Consider the following 19,581-nt stretch of genomic DNA (forward strand, 5'->3'; position numbering starts at 1 on the left):
GAGAAGAAAGAGAAGGAGGAGGAGAAGAAGAAGGCGGAGAAGAAAGAGAAGAAGGAGGAGAAGAAAGAGAAGAAAGAGAAGAAGAAGGAGGTAAAGAAGGAGAAGAAGAAAGAGAAGAAGGAGGAGAAGGAGAAGAAAGAGAAGAAGAAGGAGGAGGAGAAGAAGAAGGAGGAGGAGAAGGAGAAGAAGAAGGAGGAGAAGAAGAAGAAGGAGAAGAAGAAGAAGGAGAAGAAAGAGAAGGAGGAGAAGAAGAAGAAGGAGAAGAAAGAGAAGGAGGAGAAGAAGAAGAAGGCGGAGAAGAAAGAGAAGAAGGAGGAGAAGAAAGAGAAGAAAGAGAAGAAGGAGGCAAAGAAGGAGAAGAAGAAAGAGAAGAAGGAGGAGAAGGAGAAGAAAGAGAAGAAGAAGGAGAAGGAGGAGAAGGAGAAGAAAGAGAAGAAGGAGGAGAAGGAGGAGAAGAAGGAGAAGAAAAAGAAGAAGAAGGAGGAGGAGAAGAAGAAGAAGGAGGAGGAGAAGGAGAAGAAGAAGAAGGAGGAGAAGAAGAAGAAGGAGAAGAAGAAGAAGAAGGAGAAGAAAGAGAAGGAGGAGAAGAAGAAGAAGAAGGAGAAGAAAGAGAAGGAGGAGAAGAAGAAGAAGGCGGAGAAGAAAGAGAAGAAGGAGGAGAAGAAAGAGAAGAAAGAGAAGAAGAAGGAGGCAAAGAAGGAGAAGAAGAAAGAGAAGAAGGAGGAGAAGGAGAAGAAAGAGAAGAAGAAGGAGGAGAAGGAGGAGAAGGAGAAGAAAGAGAAGAAGGAGGAGAAGGAGGAGAAGAAAGAGAAGAAGGAGAAGAAAAAGAAGAAGGAGAAGGAGGAGGAGGAGAAGAAGAAGGAGGAGAAAAAAGAGAAGGAGAAGAAAAAGGAGAAGAAGAAGGAGGAGAAGAAGGAGAAGGAGGAGGAGAAGAAGAAGAAGAAAAAGGTGAAGAAGGAGAAGAATAAGAAGAAGGAGAAGACAGAGAAGAAGGAAAACACGAAGAAGAAGAAGAAGAAGAAGGAGAAAGGGGAGGAGAAGAAGGCGAAAATTCTGCTCATAAAGTCCTAATGCTCACACTGCAGAATTTTCGCAGCGGAAAAATCTGTTGTGGAAATCCAGATTCTGGCCTCTGCTGAAAAAAATCTACATGTCAATTCTTTTGGCAGAATTCACTCATAAATGCTTTACAGTCTATGGAGACGGTGCATTTCCGAGCGGTCCCAGTGCTATGTTCAGAATGTCTGCCCGGGTGTCCATTCCACAAATATTCCACAGTGTGAACATGGTCTAATTGGTTTCAGATTTTCTTGTGCGGTACCTGCACAGAAAACTGCAACACACAAGAGTCCGTAAAGGCTGTAAACTCAAACGTAATATTGCAATATAATGAAATGCAAAAATTGAACAAATAAATAAATAATACAAAAAGGCACCATTGACCCTATGTAAGGTATCGGGTACAATCAGGGTAAAGAGCAAGGAGGCAGATCAATGTTGTCTTGGCGATTGTGCGGTCCACATATAGGCGTAGTCCCCCGACGCGCATTGCACATACATTATCGTTCGTACTGTACACTTGTCTCATTAATATATGTATAACATGTATCACAAACTACAGGGGAGTTTCTCCCCATCCCCCTCCCCTCCTCTTGTAATATACGGCGCACGCCATTCTATTAACTATTAACCTGCTTGCTCAGTGGTTTGCACAATATAGATTATTTTTTTTTGCATTCTAAGAGCTGACGGTCTGCAGAGTTCTTTACTGACTTGTGTAATAATCTGCTGACCGGCTCATTGCCCGTCGGACTCTCGGCGACTTCTATTATCCTGTATACGCTGCTAACAAAACGTTTTTTATATGAACTCAATTATAGTCCAGTACTTTGCACTATGATGAGCATGTTGTTTTCAAAACTACAACTCCCAGCATGCCCGGACAGCCTTCGGCTGTCCGGGCATGCTGGGAGTTGTAGTTTTGCAACAGCTGGAGGCACTTTGATTGGAAAACACTGACCTAATGAATATGACCCGACTGGGGGATTTTCACGAAAGACTGTAAATATGTCCATATTGCACGGTAATAGGGCCACTTTCTTTCAGTTCGCTTAAAGGGAATCTGACTCTATAAAAAAGGTAACCAATCTATCATCATTATTTTAGAGAGCAGAAAGAGCCGAGTAGATTGATATACATATATCTGTAGGGTAAATCTCTGATCTTTCCAAACTTAGGAGTCCATTCATTGGGTGATCCCGCCCACTGGACTCCTACAAATAGTAAGGGAAGGAATTTCAGTTAATACATTACAAGTAATACTAAATCTTTTCCCACAAATATATATATCAATCTGCTCAGTTCTTCCTGCCCTATAACATGATGCCGACAGATTAGATAACATTTTTCATGGTGACAGGTTCCCTTTAACCTGTTCAGGACCTTGGACGTTAGAGAACGTCCTGACAGCCTGGGCTTTAAGGACCCAGGACGTTAGAGAACGTCCTGGTGTATTTCCGGTCTCTGCCGCGCGCCGGGCAGAGATCGGAACGGCATTCCTGCTGAAATTCTTCAGCAGGCATGCCGTGCAAATGCCGAGGGGGGTCCCGGGACCCCCCCCCATGTCGGCGATCGCAGAAAATCGCATGTCAATTCAGACATGCGATTTTCTCCTATTCCGGGCTGATCGGGTCTCTGGTGACCCGATCATCCGGAAAATTGTGATGATCTGACCTGTCAGTGACAGCCCAGATCATCCTGAAGGGTAGGAGTGAAGTCGCAATGCTGCGATTTCCTCCTATCCCCTGCCATTGGTCAGAATTGATTCTGACCAATGGCAGAGCAGGACAGTGGGTTGCCATGGCAACCCCCCGTTCTGGCCACCCCTGGATGTCGAGGGGATCGTGGGAAGAAGATGGAGGTCGGTACCTGCAGGAGAAGATGCCTGGAGATCCCGATCGTTGTTGGAGACTGCTGGATCCTGGGTCAGGTAGGGTAACTACTGTGGGGGAGGGGGGAATTGAAAGTGAAAGTAAAGTGATCTTTACTGTGGCAACCACTAGGAAGGCCAAACTGCAACTCCCAGCATGCCCAGATGGCCAAAGGGAGTTGTAGTTTTGCAACATCTGGAGGGTCACAGTTTGGAGACCACTGTTACAGTGGTGCCCAAACGGTAGCCCTCCAGATGTTGCCAAACTACATCTCTCAGCATGCCTAAACTGCCCAGGCATGCTGGGAGTTGTAGTTCTGTAACATCTGTCCCTTCAGATTTAGCAATTTTCATTAAATTTTTGAAAATTGCTGCTTTACTTTAAAGCCCTCTAATTTTTTCAAAAAGCTAAAATATGTCCATTTTATGATGCCAACATAAAGTGGACATATTGTATTTGTGAATAAAAATAAAATTTATTGGGGATATCCATTTTCCTTACGAGCAGAGAGCTTCAAAGTTAGAAAAATGCAAAATTTTCAAAATTTTCATGAAATTTTGGGATTTTTCACCCAAAAAAGGATGCAAGTAACGCCGAAAATTTACCACCAAAATAAATTAGAATACGTCACGAAAAAACAATCTCAGAATCAGAATGATAATTAAAAGCATTCCAGAGTTATTAATGTTTAAAGTGACAGTGGTCAGATGTGCAAAAAACGCTCTGGTCCTAAGGTGTAAAATGGCCTGGTCCTTAAGGGGTTAAGAAGTCCAGGAAAGTACATGCATTTAGAGTATAACCATATCTAAATAGCCTTTCTATATAAATTAATGTAAAAAATAAAAAAGTTCCAGTTTAGCTTGTTATTTTTTTTCTTTAAAAAATATCTGCTCTTTTTATGCTTAGGAGTCCAGTGGGCAGTGCTATGCTGTGAGTCACTGAGTAGGACCGCCCCTAAGCATAGTAAGAGCAGAGATTTCATTAGGTAAGTAACAAGCTATATTTTTTTCTCAGAAAATTATATTGATATTTTTACAGAAAATTATATTGATAGAAATCTCTGATATTTCCATGTTAAAGGGGTACTCCCGTGGAAAACTTTTTTTTTTTTTTTTTTTTTTTAAATCAACTGATGCCAGAAAGTTAAACAGATATGTAAATCACTTCTATTAAAAAATCTTAATCCTTCCAATACTTTTTAGGGGCTGTATACTAAAGAGAAATCCAAAAAAGAAATGCATTTCCTGTGATGTCATGACCACAGTGCTCTCTGCTGACCTCTGCTGTCCATTTTAGGAACTGTCCAGAGCAGGAGAAAATCCCCATAGCAAACATATGCTGCTCTGGACAGTTCCTAAAATGGACAGCAGAGGTCAGCAGAGAGCACTGTGGTCATGACATCAGAGGAAATGCATTTCTTTTTTGGATTTCTCTTTAGTATACAGCCCCTAAAAAGTACTGGAAGGATTAAGCATTTTTTATAGAAGTGATTTACAAATCTGTTTAACTTTCTGGCACCAGTTGATTTTGAAAAAAAAAAAAAGTTTTCCACGGGAGTACCCCTTTAAGGTGTCCAATAACTGGCTGATCCCGCCCACTGGACTCCTGCAAATAGAAAGAGAAGGGATTTCAATAAATAAATTATAGGTTATACTAAATCTTTTCCCACAAAGATATATATTAATCCGCTCAGATCTTCCTGTTCTATACCATTCTGCTGGCAGATCAGACCGCCTGTTTATTGTGATCGGTCTCCCCTTTCAGTGTGCTCCAAAATTCAGTGTGCTCCATCAGATGTTGTTTATTGGTACTCTTGCGCCCCGCATGGAACTATACAGCCCACAATACCATGTGCAATACGGTTCCATACCGTGCACCATATTATGAGCCATAACGCACACAATCACAGATGGAACACGTCTGTTATCAGGCTCGGTCTCATTCGTGCTGCCAAATGATGGAACATTATTGGACAAATGGGTAATATGATTCCTGTAGCCCGTTATGGGCCCGTAATTTACCCCTGTGGGCAACACAGATATTACCGATTCTCACCTTTAATAGAGGAATGCTCTGCCTCGTTTGGCACATTACACAAACTTTACGCAGCGCATTGCAAAACTACAACTCTCAGCATCAAGGCTGTCCAGTAGTTTTTCAACAGCTGAAGGCACAATGGTTAGGAAACAATGGATTACACTAAGCACTGAACTGCTGTTGGAATAGGAGGGAGAACTTGATTTACCTATTAGGGGACAGTGTGGATTCCCTGGAGCAGCATTTCCAAACCAGGCTGCCTCCAGCTGTTGCAAAACTACAAACGTTATTATGTGCAAAAAGTTGTAGAAGAATTGTGGTGGTGTAGAAAAACACCACCCTTAAAGGGGTACTCCGGCCCTAAGACAGTGGGGGTCCCGCAGCTGGGGACCCCCGCAATCTTGCATTCGGCACCCGCCTCTTTAAGCTGCACGCCGCGCTGCCAGTTCACAAACTGTATCGTGAAGTCACGACTCCGTCCCCCGTGTGACGTCACACCCCGCCCCCGCTATGCAAGTCTATGGGAGGGGGCGTCACGTGATGTCACGATACTCCGGCCCCGTGGTCGGCACCCAGCAGTTTGTGAGCTGGCAGCGCGGAGTGCAGCTCAAAGAGGTGGGTGCCGAATGTAAGATTACGGGGGTCTCCAGCGGCAGGACCCCACGGTCAGACATCTTATCCCCTATCCTTTGGATAGGGGATAAGATATCTTAGGGCCGGAGTACCCCTTTAATTAATTTCCCCTATGGAGGTATCTTATGGCTGCTCACCAGTTGCCTACTAGTCTTTGATAAAGACCCCTCTGGACTCCGACTCTGGCTGTACAGGGTTTAAACATGCAGCAAGGATCTAGGCATAGACCGTGAATTACTCTTAAGGCCATGTTCACATGGCAGAAATTTTGCAAAATGTCCACCAGGCTGTCCAGGCATGCTGAGAGTTGTAGTTTTGCAACAGCAGGAGGCACCCTGGTTGAGAAACACTAACTTATCCCATACCGTTATCCCTTTCTAGGTAATTTTTTCTCCTACGCTGGCAGATATCTATTCTTGGCTCATCTTCTCCAGGTATTATTTCTACAGACTCCTTAGTAACTGTTTCCCAAAATGAGTCAGCTCCAATCGCCCCCCCCCCCCCCCCCCACTCATCCAGCATCAGCGGAGACATCATTCAACCAACTCGCGATCTGCTGTTTTTTCCTAAAATTCAACAGAGCTGTCTATAACCCAGACAAGAGATGGCTCCAGTCTCTGCATCTTGTCTACCAACTTCCAGATAATTGAGACGGTCCCGGTCCTCTCCAGATATAGGTGTAAACTCCTGGACAGCTGATCTCGGCTAGAACAACATGTCTTACTACAGAAAATACTGACTTTAAGTTACATAACAACTGAAATATCAATCTAAAACTGCCCATGAGATGACTTGGGACCATCTAATGCTGACAGCAGACGTTGGAGGTAGAGGTGACCATAAACCTTCAATGGTTGTTGGCGAAATGTCTGTTTGGCCAAAAGCTGTTTCTCCCGATTTCATCATACACATCAATGTTTAAGCTTGGCCAAATGTCCATGTGTTGTATAAGAAAAGAAAGCTGTGTTGGCAAATTATGATCCAGAAAACAAAAGGGTCAAAATCCAACATGAGAGGTGGGAGGCCACCCATACACATTAGAGAGGTACCAAGACCCACCAAAAGTTGGGTTGGTCAAATTTTCACTAAGGTATATGGGTACTTTAAGTTGAATTTTAACGTGCCTGAACTTTTAGTTCTCGGGAAACATAAGCCACCATCAGGGGTATCTGTTAACCCATTGAGTATGGAAGGGTCAGGAGGAACAGCTGCCCAACGACTGCCTAATGTCTATGGCCAACTTATAGGGAACCTGTCATCACTCATCCTTTCTGATCCATGAGTTATCAGATGGTCCCTGGTAGCTTCTCCTCGCCCAACAAGCCTGGATTGGTAGACGGGAGAAGCCACCGGGGGACCATTACCATGACATAGGGTTTGGGCAGCATGAAAGTGATGACAGGTTCCCTATTAAAGGCTCCCATATACATTAGACAAATGTTGGACAAATGGCAGAACCGGACAAATATCTATATAAAAAAAGAATATAAACACATAGGAAGACGGCACTCCGACTGGTGTCCAAAATAAGTGGGTTTTATTGGTCCCAAAATATACAAGTGATGCAACGTTTTGACCTAACAATAAAGTCTTTATCAAGACCTTATTGTTAGGTCGAAACGTTGCATCACTTGTATGTTTTGGGACCAATAAAACCCACTTATTTTGGACACCAGTTGGAGTGCCGTCTTCCTATGTGTTTATATTGGATTATTAGCCGTGGACGAGCTTGAGGTCTGGCACCCACCACCTTCAAAGGATATATCACTGTGCACCATCCACCTCTGCTATATAAAAAAAGAAAGTAGCCCTGCATTTATTACCATGTAAAACAGTAGGGACCATAGTAAAGACTGAAGACACATTTACTGTCATTGGACCTAAAATATAAGAAATAATTTATGGCAGATGTTACATTGCATATATTCACAAAAATATATATATATTTATCATGGCACCTTCAATTTGGCACACCACAATTTGTGCCTCTAACATGATATGACCCACATATCCTTGATTGGATAGGCACGGATTGTCAGATAGAGGGAGATTTATCAAAACCTGTTGCTGAGTTGCCCATAGCAACCAATCAGATCGCTCCTATAATTATCGAAAAGGCCTCTGAAAAATGAAAGCAGCGATCTGATTGGTTGCTATGGGCAACTCAGCAACTTTTCCTCTACACAGGCTGTGATAAATTTCCCCCATAGTGACTATTACCTAATGTTTAGATAATTTTTGAGCGTATTCAAGTTTTGACGCAGACTGAGAAGAACGGTTCGGAAATTGAATAGTCACTAGTTTTTGCACTAAAAAAGGGGTCACTGTGTTTTCAAGATGCCCACATCTGGCTGGCAAAGAGCTACTGAAGAGACATTTTTAGTCCTGGACCTGTGTTTCTGGCACTGACAACACCTAAGGGCCTTCGGATGGGTAAATGCCTAACCATGCTCAAGTCCGAAGGTGGCGAAAGCTGGTCGAGTAGATCAACTAGTAACTGGAGAGAAGGTGGTGTTTGGGGACCACCCTTACCATAGACGTCTCTATAACCACAGAGGCTATACATACTCTTAAGGCAGCCATTTAAGGGACATCTACTTCCCTGGACTTTTTCAAGGGAAACTAACACCGTGAAAATGCTATTTAATTTATCGGCAGCATGTTATAGAGCGGGAAGAGCTGAGCAGATTGATATATATCTAGGTTGCAAAAGGTTCAGTAGAACTTGCAATTTACTAATTGAAACCCCTTCTCTTTACATTTGTAGAGTCCAGTGGGCGGAACTGGACTCCTAAGGATGTAAAGATCAATAATAGCAATTAATAAATGACTTTTCTCACAAAGATATATATCAATCTGCTCAGCTCTTTCTGCTCTATAACATGCTGCCAATAGATTAGATAGCATTTTCATGGTGACCGGTTCCCTTTAAAGGGGTTCTCCGGTGCTTAGACATCTTATCCCCTATCCAAAGGAGCGTGTTCGTTCCGGGTCTTATTACCGACGACCACAGGGCCGGCGGCGTGTGACGTCACGCCTCCGCCCCGTGTGATGTCACACCCCGCCCCTCAATGCAAGCCTATGGGAGGGAGTGTGACAGCTATCATGCCCCATCCTGTAGGCTTGCATTGAGGGGCAGAGCGTGACGTCACACGGGGGCGGAGACGTGACGTCACACGCCGCCAGCCCTGTGGTTGTCGGTAATCAGACCCGGAGCCAACACGCCCCGGGGACTGATTACAAACGGGGTGACGCGTGCAAGATCCCGGGGGGTTCCCAGCGGCGGGACTCGCGTGATCAGGCATCTTATCCCCTATCCTTTGGATAGGGGATAAGATGTCTAAGCACCGGAGAACCCCATTAAGCAGCACACGGTCACGGATATAGTCACGGATGCTCAAACATCTACCTGTCTTCTACATAGCTGATCCCACTGATCCATAAGGTACTCCGTACTGGCAAAGATCTCATCTTATTCTAAGCAAACTTGTGGATTACTTTGATCATTTGAAGATATCCCCCAACCACTACTTCGTCATTACTTACTAAAGCAGCGCACCTCCTCCTTTATCTTTTAAAGGGGGATTTCACTTCTTTGCATTATAAGGAACAGAAGTTTCTCATGGTACAACTTTCCAATTTTGGTTCATGTAAGGGACCATGACGGAGAATTTTGCCATGTGTATACAGCTTGTCCCAGGAGCTGTATACACATACAATGCCATGGGTGGTCCCCGGAATCTCCTTTCCATTGGTAATCCTATGAGAAGCTTTAGCTGCCCAAGTGTAATTCCCCTTTAATTTGACAACATTGTAGAAACCCATACACGTCTGAGATGGTTTGATCTCCTACAGCAGTGGTCTCCAAACGGTAGACCTCCTGCTATTGCAAAACTACTACTCCCAGCATGCCCGGACAGCCAACGGCTGTCCGGGCATGCTGAGAGTTGTAGTTTTGCAACCTCTAAAGATTCATAGCTTGGAGGCCACTGTCCTACAGTATCCATGGAATGTTCTCCCAAATCGGTTCTGCTACGAATCAATACAATCAATGAAAACTCTTCCCCAACAAACTCTTCCCCAACAATCCCATTGCATCTTATGATATTCTTTTGATGTTGATTGAGGATTATTATAAGTGTTATCATAGGGGCCATGGTAAGCTCAAGGCTGGGATAAAAGTCTTATATAACCAGCGTCTGCCGTCAGTGCTGGGTTTGCCGACGAGACCATACAACGTGTCTTCAAGAGTAGAACTAAGCTGGGAAAGCTCTGGATGGTGGGCTCCCTAATTCTCATCTTGGAAGACCCTTATTTGTGGTTGGGTTTGGTGACCATTGTCGTGCTATAGGGTGTGTTTGGGGCATTGGACGTTGGGCGTGTTAGGGGCATTGGACGTCAATACCCATCACCTACTTCTACCCAACGTGGCTACACTTGGCCTGACATTAGTCACCCATTCTCCAAAGCCATGTCTATCCCATAAATACCAGTCCCCTCCTCTATCCATCCGTCCTCCCTCCCCATTCTCCTCCTCTCTTACCTGAGAGCGTCTTTTGATCCAACTCTTCTTCATGTCTAAGAACGGGGATGATAAGAAGAAGGGAACCCCCCTTCCCCCACCTTCCCCCGGATAAGCTTCGGCAATACTTCCTTGGTTCCCGATGGCAGAAGAGTGGTCCCCCACAATCCTCAGGTAGAGACGGAGGTGGATGCCAGGATCCGGGCAGCCGGACGGATGGACGTCAAAATCCTGGTGGCCACTAATTGTATTCCTGCCGCTCCCAAAGCAGGAGCCAAGTCAGGAATACAATGCATTGAGAGCCAGGGGGAGGGATGGGGGGATGGAGAGAGAGAGAAGGGGAGGAGGGTGCTGAGATGGGAGCGAGCAAGGGAGGAGAGATCGAAAGGAGTGCATGGCATAGAACAGGTTTGTGAACGAATGCCGCCTCGTGCTGGACCATTGAGGAAGCCAGGCACCTGAACTTCAGCTTCCTTTATGGCATCCGCACCCAATTGTGCGGTCATGGTGGCAATGGGCTGGCGCTCACGTGTCATGTTCCCAGGCTTCATTTTCCATCTGGACACCGGCCACGTATCAAAAGGTTTTTAATTTGTATCATTTTATGACCATAGATACAGTGCAAATCTATGTACCATTGTTGACGTCAAACTCGAATACATTTGGCACGCTCAGCTCTGCTACATAAGGGCTCATAGTTCTAAACCTCAATGAAATATGGCCCAGATTAGTCGATTGCATCAGTGTTTCCCAAGCAGGGTGCCTGCAGCTGTTGCAAAACTACAACTCCCAACATGCCCGGACAGCCGTTGGCTGTCCGGGCATGCTGGGAGTTTTAGTTTTGCAACAGCTGGAGGCACCCTGCTTGAGAAACACTGGCCTACAGGCTTCCATAAACAGCATCTATAGATTTGTAGAGTAATGGTGGGGGTTGTAGTTCTAGACTCTATCGTCATTCTCTGATAATAAGTATAAAACACATGGCTGGGCATGTAATGCCCCGGTTTTAAACGAAACCTTGTAGACCCAAAAAAGTACAGGTCCGATTTAAGGGGTTCAGGTAAATGTCTCCATCTTGACCCGGCTAGGGACTGGGTAATGCCATGCTGTATACCAGTGTTCCTCAACCCCCGGGGTCTCCAACTATTGCAAAACTACAACTCCCAGCATGCCCTGACAGCCTCCTGGAATGCAGCGGTTTGGAGACTATCGCTTTAGCTCAGTGTTCTCCAACCTGTGGGTCTCCAGCTGTGGCAGAACCACAACTCCCAGCATGATCTGACAGCCTTCTAGAGAGCAATGGATTGAAGACTATTGCTTTAGATCAGCGTTCTCAGCTGCGGCAAAACTACTACTCCCAGCATGCCCTGACAGCCTTCTGGGGAGCCATAGTTTCCGGACTATTGCTTTAGATCAATGTTATCCTACCTGTGAGTCTCCAGCTGCTGCAAAACTACTACTCCCAGCATGCCCTGACAGCCTTCTGGAGAGCCATAGTTTCCAGACTATTGATTTAAAGGAGAACTCTGGTGGAAAACTTTATTTATTTATTCATTTTTTTTTAAATCTACTGGTGCCAGAAAGTTAAACAGATTTGTAAATTACTTCTATTAAAAAATCTTAATCCTTCCAGTACTTATTAGCTGCTGAATACTACAGAGGAAATTCTTTTCTTTTTGGAACACAGTGCTCTCTGCTGACATCACGAGCACAGTGCTCTCTGCTGACATATCTGTCCATTTTAGGAACTGACCAGAGCAGCATATGTTTTTTATGGGGATTTTCTCCTACTCTGGACAGTTCCTAAAATGGACAGAGGTGTCAGCAGAGAGCACTGTGCTCGTGATGTCAGCAGAGAGCTCTGTGTTCCAAAAAGAAAATAATTTCCTCTGTAGTATTCAGCAGCTAATAAGTCCTGGAAGGATTAAGATTTTTTAAAAGAAGTAATTTACAAATCTGTTTAACGTTCTGGCACCAGTTGATAAAAAAAAAAAAAAGTTTTCCACCGGAGTACCGCTTTAAATCAATGTTATCCAACCTGTGGGTCTCTAGCTGTGGCAGAACCACAACTCCAATCATGCCCTGACAGCCTTCTAGAAAGCAATGGATTAAAGACTATTGCTTTAGATCAGCGTTCTAAGCTGTGGCAAAACTACTACTCCCAGCATGCCCTGACAGCCTCCTGGAATACAGTGGTTTGGAGACTATCGCTTTAGCTCAGTGTTCTCTATTCTGTAGGTCTCCAGCTGTGGCAGAACCACAACTCCCATCATGTCCTAACAGACTTCTGAAGAGCAATGGTTTCCAGACTATTGCTTGAGATCAATGTTCTCCATCCTGTGTTTCTCCTGCTGTGGCAAAACTACAACTCCCATCATGCATGATTGGAGTTGTAGTTTTTCCACAGTTAGAGACCCCCAGATTGGGTTACACTCCTGTATACCCTGAATACACAATGATATAGCACTGTCTGCCTGGATTCTGTAGTCACAAGGAGGTGCTACAGAAATGTTTCCCAACCAGGGTGCCTCCAGCTGTTGCAAAACGACAGCTCCCAGCATGCCCGGACAGCCGTTGGCTGTCCGGGCATGCTGGGAGCTGTCGTTTTGCAACAGCTGGAGGCACCCTGATTGGGAAACACTGTGCTAAAGACTAAAAGACCATAACCATTCGCAGGGCATTTTACTTATTGATCGTAGTCAATGATCTGATCTGTGTGTAGACATTCTCAGATGGTGATGAGCTAATGCCGAGTGATTTATGCCGTGCGAGTCGCCAACTGGCGGTCGCAATAGGTTTGTGGTGGCCCAGTACGGGATGGTGTTACCCGTACCTTCCCTGCCCTGTCAGGCAGTGTCCCTCTGTGTCCCAAGGGACCCTGCAGTGTTTACCCCATTGTAAATATGTCCGTCCTGTCAGTCACAAGTCAGTCAAGTCATTTGTCCCAGCAAGCCCTTAAGGTCTCTGAGTCACTGGTCACCTTCTTGGGCCCTGGCTGAACTGTATAGACTTTACCATCTGTCTACCCTCAGTAAAGCTACCGTTGTCCGTAACTTGGCGTTGGAGTCTTTATTGCCCCCCGTGCCTAGCCCAGGATCCAGCGGTATACCTTCGGGTGGTTATAGGCTAAACCACACCCTGGCGTCACGAATACAAGGGGATAATGCCATCTGCCCCCAGGGTAACCACATCTGTCCTGCATCTCACACCCCGCCATACCACAGGTTCCTATGGGGCCACACATGCTGTCGCTTTCCCTTGTCTGTCTCAGGTCGATCAATAAGTACAGGGGTCTTTTTCGCAGGGCCGGTTTTAGGCTTAGCATGGCCCTTGGCAAAACCAAAAGAGGGGCCCCAAGAGTCATAATAGTGCACTAACCAGATTTGCTAATCTATGGTCACTTCAAATACCATAAAAAATATCTAAAAAACAATTGAGAAGTCCCATCAAAACTAAAATGGTTCCAATAAAAACTACAAATCACAGCACAAAGAATGACCCTCATACATCCCCATATACATAAAAATAAAAGAGTTATAGGGATCAGAATAGTACAATTTTATATTTTTGTATTGTCCCCCCACATTAGATGCAGTACAGTTCCCCCACATTAGATTGGCAGTATAGTTCCCCCACATTAGGTGCAGTATAGTTCCCCCACATTAGGTGCAGTATAGTTCCCCGACATTAGGTGCAGTACAGTTCCCCCTCATTGGGTGCAGTATAGTTCCCCCACATTAGGTGCAGTATAGTTCCCCCACATTAGATTGGCAGTATAGTTCCCCCACATTAGGTGCAGTATAGTTCCCCCACATTAGGTGCAGTATAGTTCCCCAACATTAGGTGCAGTACAGTTCCCCCACATTAGTTGCAGTATAGTTCCCCCACATTAGGTGCGGTATAGTTCCCCCACATTAGGTGCAGTATAGTTCCCCCACATTAGGTGCAGTATAGTTCCCCGACATTAGGTGCAGTATAGTTCCCGCACATTAGGTGCAGTATAGTTCCCCACATTAGGTGCAGTATAGTTCCCGCACATTAGGTGCAGTATAGTTCCCCACATTAGGTGCGGTATAGTTCCCCCACATTAGGTGCAGTATAGTTCCCCCACATTAGGTGCAGTATAGTTCCCCGACATTAGGTGCAGTATAGTTCCCGCACATTAGGTGCAGTATAGTTCCCCACATTAGGTGCAGTATAGTTCTGCTGACACCTCTGTCCTTGTAAGGAACTGCCCAGAGCAGCATAGGTTTGCAATGGGGATTTTCTCCTGCTCTGGACAGTTCCTGATATGGGCATCAGGTGTCAGCAGAGAGCACTGTGGACAAGACAAAAGAAATCATTTACAAATCTGTCTGCCTCCAGCTGTTGCAAAACTACAACTTACATCGTTCCAAAAAAATAAAGTGGAGAGTGCAGCGAAAAAATGGGGGAAATCAGTAATTTCTGTGGAACATTTTCCAACTTTTGTCTGTCAGAAATTTCACAATAACTTTTTTTTTTTTTTTAAAGGTTTATCGACGACACTCCTCTCTGCGACCTGATTTTCTCATCTTTATAACCCATAGTTGCTTTTTTTATGAATATGACAGAAATACAAAAGTTTGAAAATTTCGTAAAAAAAAAATACATACATAAAATTAATACGTAAATGATAAATATAACAGGCTTTGAACAAATTTCCTATTGACATCCAGAGCTCCGCCCAACTGTTAGTCATGTGACCTAAAGGAAGATTTAAGAAACTTCAAAATAAAAAACCCTTAGGATAGGGGATACGTTTTTCAAGACTGGAGATCTCCTTTTAGGGGACACAAATGACTGTGGCACAGGGAGAAAAAAAGGGGCACTAATGACTGTGACACAGGGAGAGATGAGGGGACACTAATGACTGTAACAGGGGAGAGATGAGGGGACACTGATCACTATGACACAGGGAGAGATGAGGGGACACTAATGACTGTGACACAGGGAGAGATGAGAGGACACTAATGACTGTAACAGGGGAGAGATGAGGGGACACTGATGACTGTAACAGGGGAGAGATGAGGGGACACTAATGACTGTGACACAGGGAGAGATGAGAGGACACTAATGACTGTAACACAGGGAGAGATGAGGGGACACTGATCACTATGACACAGGGAGAGATGAGGGGACACGAATGACTGTGACAGAGGGAGATGAGGGGACACGAATGACTGTAACAGGGGAGAGAGGAGGGGACACTAAGGACTGTGACACAGGGAGAGATGAGGGGACACTGATCACCATGACACAGTAGAGATGAGGGGACACTGATCACCATGACACACAGTAGAGATGAGGGGACACTGATCACCATGACACACAGTAGAGATGAGGGGACACTGATCACTATGACACACAGTAGAGATGAGGGGACACTGATCACTATGACACACAGTAGAGATGAAGGGACACTGATCACTATGACACACAGTGGAGATGAGGGGACACTGATCACTATGACACACAGTAGAGATGAGGAGACACTGATCACTATGACACACAGTAGAGATGAGGAGACACTGATCACTATGACACACAGTAGAGATGAGGGGACACTGATCACTATGACACACAGTAGAGATGAGGGGGACACTGATCACTATGACACACAGTAGAGATGAGGGGACACTGATCACTATGACACACAGTAGAGATGAAGGGACACTGATCACTATGACACACAGTGGAGATGAGGGGACACTGATCACTATGACACACAGTAGAGATGAGGGGACACAGATCTCTATGACACACAGTAGAGATGAGGGGACACTGATCACTATGACACACAGTAGAGATGAGGGGACACTGATCACTATGACACACAGTAGAGATGAGGGGACACTGATCACTATGACACACAGTAGAGATGAGGGGACACTGATCACTATGACACACAGTAGAGATGAGGGGACACTGATCACTATGACACACAGAAGAGATGAGAGGACACTGATCACTAAGACACACAGAAGAGATGAGAGGACACTGATCACTATGACACACAGTAGAGATGAGGGGGACACTGATCACTATGACACACAGAAGAGATGAGGGGACACTGATCACTATGACACACAGTAGAGATGAGGGGACACTGATCACTATGACACACAGTAGAGATGAGGGGACACTGATCACTATGACACACAGTAGAGATGAGGGGACACTGATCACTATGACACACAGTAGAGATGAGGGGACACTGATCACTATGACACACAGTAGAGATGAGGAGACACTGATCACTATGACACACAGTAGAGATGAGGGGACACTGATCACTATGACACACAGTAGAGATGAGGGGACACTGATCACTATGACACACAGTAGAGATGAGGGGACACTGATCACTATGACACACAGTAGAGATGAGGGGACACTGATCACTATGACACACAGTAGAGATGAGGGGACACTGATCACTATGACACACAGTAGAGATGAGGGGACACTGATCACTATGACACACAGTAGAGATGAGGGGGACACTGATCACTATGACACACAGTAGAGATGAGGGGACACTGATCACTATGACACACAGTAGAGATGAGGGGACACTGATCATTATGACACACAGTAGAGATGAGGGGACACTGATCACTATGACACACAGTAGAGATGAGGGGGACACTGATCACTATGACACACAGTAGAGATGAGGGGACACTGATCACTATGACACACAGTAGAGATGAGGGGACACTGATCACTATGACACACAGAAGAGATGAGAGGACACTGATCACTATGACACACAGTAGAGATGAGGGGACACTGATCACTCTGACACACAGTAGAGATGAGGAGACACTGATCACTAAGACACACAGTAGAGATGAGGGGACACTGATCACTATGACACACAGTAGAGATGAGGGGACACTGATCACTATGACACACAGTAGAGATGAGGGGACACTGATCACTATGACACACAGTAGAGATGAGGGGGACACTGATCACTATGACACACAGTAGAGATGAGGGGGACACTGATCACTATGACACACAGTAGAGATGAGGGGACACTGATCACTATGACACACAGTAGAGATGAGGGGACACTGATCACTATGACACACAGTAGAGATGAGGGGACACTGATCACTATGACACACAGAAGAGATGAGAGGACACTGATCACTATGACACACAGTAGAGATGAGGGGACACTGATCACTATGACACACAGTAGAGATGAGGGGACACTGATCACTATGACACACAGAAGAGATGAGAGGACACTGATCACTATGACACACAGTAGAGATGAGGGGACACTGATCACTATGACACACAGAAGAGATGAGAGGACACTGATCACTATGACACACAGAAGAGATGAGAGGACACTGATCACTATGACACACAGAAGAGATGAGAGGACACTGATCACTATGACACACAGTAGAGATGAGGGGACACTGATCACTATGACACACAGTAGAGATGAGGAGAACACTGATCACTATGACACACAGTAGAGATGAGGGGGACACTGATCACTATGACACACAGTAGAGATGAGGGGACACTGATCACTATGACACACAGTAGAGATGAAGGGGACACTGATCACTATGACACAAAGTAGAGATGAGGGGACAATGATCACTATGACACACAGTAGAGATGAGGGGACACTGATCACTATGACACACAGTAGAGATGAGGGGACACTGATCACTATGACACACAGTAGAGATGAGGGGACACTGATCACTATGACACACAGTAGAGATGAGGGGGACACTGATCTCTATGACACACAGTAGAGATGAGGGGATACTGATCACTATGACACACAGTAGAGATGAAGGGACACTGATCACTATGACACACAGTGGAGATGAGGGGACACTGATCACTATGACACACAGTAGAGATGAGGGGACACTGATCACTATGACACACAGTAGAGATGAGGGGGACACTGATCACTATGACACACAGTAGAGATGAGGGGGACACTGATCACTATGACACACAGTAGAGATGAGGGGACACAGATCTCTATGACACACAGTAGAGATAAGGGGACACTGATCACTATGACACACAGTAGAGATGAGGGGACACTGATCACTATGACACACAGTAGAGATGAGGGGACACTGATCACTATGACACATAGTAGAGATGAGGGGACACTGATCACTAAGACACACAGTAGAGATGAGGGGACACTGATCTCTATGACACACAGTAGAGATGAGGGGACACTGATCACTATGACACACAGTAGAGATGAGGGGGCACTGATCACTATGACACACAGTAGAGATGAGGGGGACACTGATCACTATGACACACAGTAGAGATGAGGGGGACACTGATCACTATGACACACAGTAGAGATGAGGGGGACACTGATCACTATGACACACAGTAGAGATGAGGGGACACAGATCTCTATGACACACAGTAGAGATAAGGGGACACTGATCACTATGACACACAGTAGAGATGAGGGGACACTGATCACTTTGACACACAGTAGAGATGAGGGGACACTGATCACTATGACACACAGTAGAGATGAGGGGACACTGATCACTATGACACACAGTAGAGATGAGGGGACACTGATCACTATGACACACAGTAGAGATGAGGGGACACTGATCACTATGACACACAGAAGAGATGAGAGGACACTGATCACTATGACACACAGAAGAGATGAGAGGACACTGATCACTATGACACACAGTAGAGATGAGGGGACACTGATCACTATGACACACAGTAGAGATGAGGAGAACACTGATCACTATGACACACAGTAGAGATGAGGGGGACACTGATCACTATGACACACAGTAGAGATGAGGGGACACTGATCACTATGACACACAGTAGAGATGAGGGGACACTAATCACTATGACACACAGTAGAGATGAGGGGGACACTGATCACTATGACACACAGTAGAGATGAGGGGACACTGATCACTATGACACACAGTAGAGATGAGGGGACACTGATCACTATGACACACAGTAGAGATGAGGGGGACACTGATCACTATGACACACAGTAGAGATGAGGGGGACACTGATCACTATGACACACAGTAGAGATGAGGGGACACTGATCACTATGACACACAGTAGAGATGAGGGGACACTGATCACTATGACACACAGAAGAGATGAGAGGACACTGATCACTATGACACACAGTAGAGATGAGGGGACACTGATCACTATGACACACAGTAGAGATGAGGGGACACTGATCACTATGACACACAGAAGAGATGAGAGGACACTGATCACTATGACACACAGAAGAGATGAGAGGACACTGATCACTATGACACACAGTAGAGATGAGGGGACACTGATCACTATGACACACAGTAGAGATGAGGAGAACACTGATCACTATGACACACAGTAGAGATGAGGGGGACA

General features: G+C 45.3%; 1 protein-coding gene across 2 annotated transcripts in view; it reads right to left on the bottom strand.

The window, feature by feature from the left end:
- The window catches only part of SPEG (striated muscle enriched protein kinase), a 374,397-nt gene that overhangs the window by 227,881 nt on the left and 126,935 nt on the right, over positions 1–19,581 (bottom strand). Inside the window, exon 1 of one of the 2 annotated variants that reach the window (XM_056537027.1) lies at positions 10,144–10,410. The exons of the other annotated variant lie outside the window; for it this stretch is intronic. Coding sequence (XP_056393002.1) covers positions 10,144–10,176 — 33 coding nt within the window. The 5' untranslated portion in view covers positions 10,177–10,410. Of the gene's footprint in view, positions 1–10,143; positions 10,411–19,581 lie in introns of those variants that run through there. 2 annotated transcript variants of the gene reach the window in all.

This window comes from Hyla sarda, chromosome 8 (assembly GCF_029499605.1).
Source record: "Hyla sarda isolate aHylSar1 chromosome 8, aHylSar1.hap1, whole genome shotgun sequence".
NCBI classification, from domain to species: domain Eukaryota; kingdom Metazoa; phylum Chordata; class Amphibia; order Anura; family Hylidae; genus Hyla; species Hyla sarda.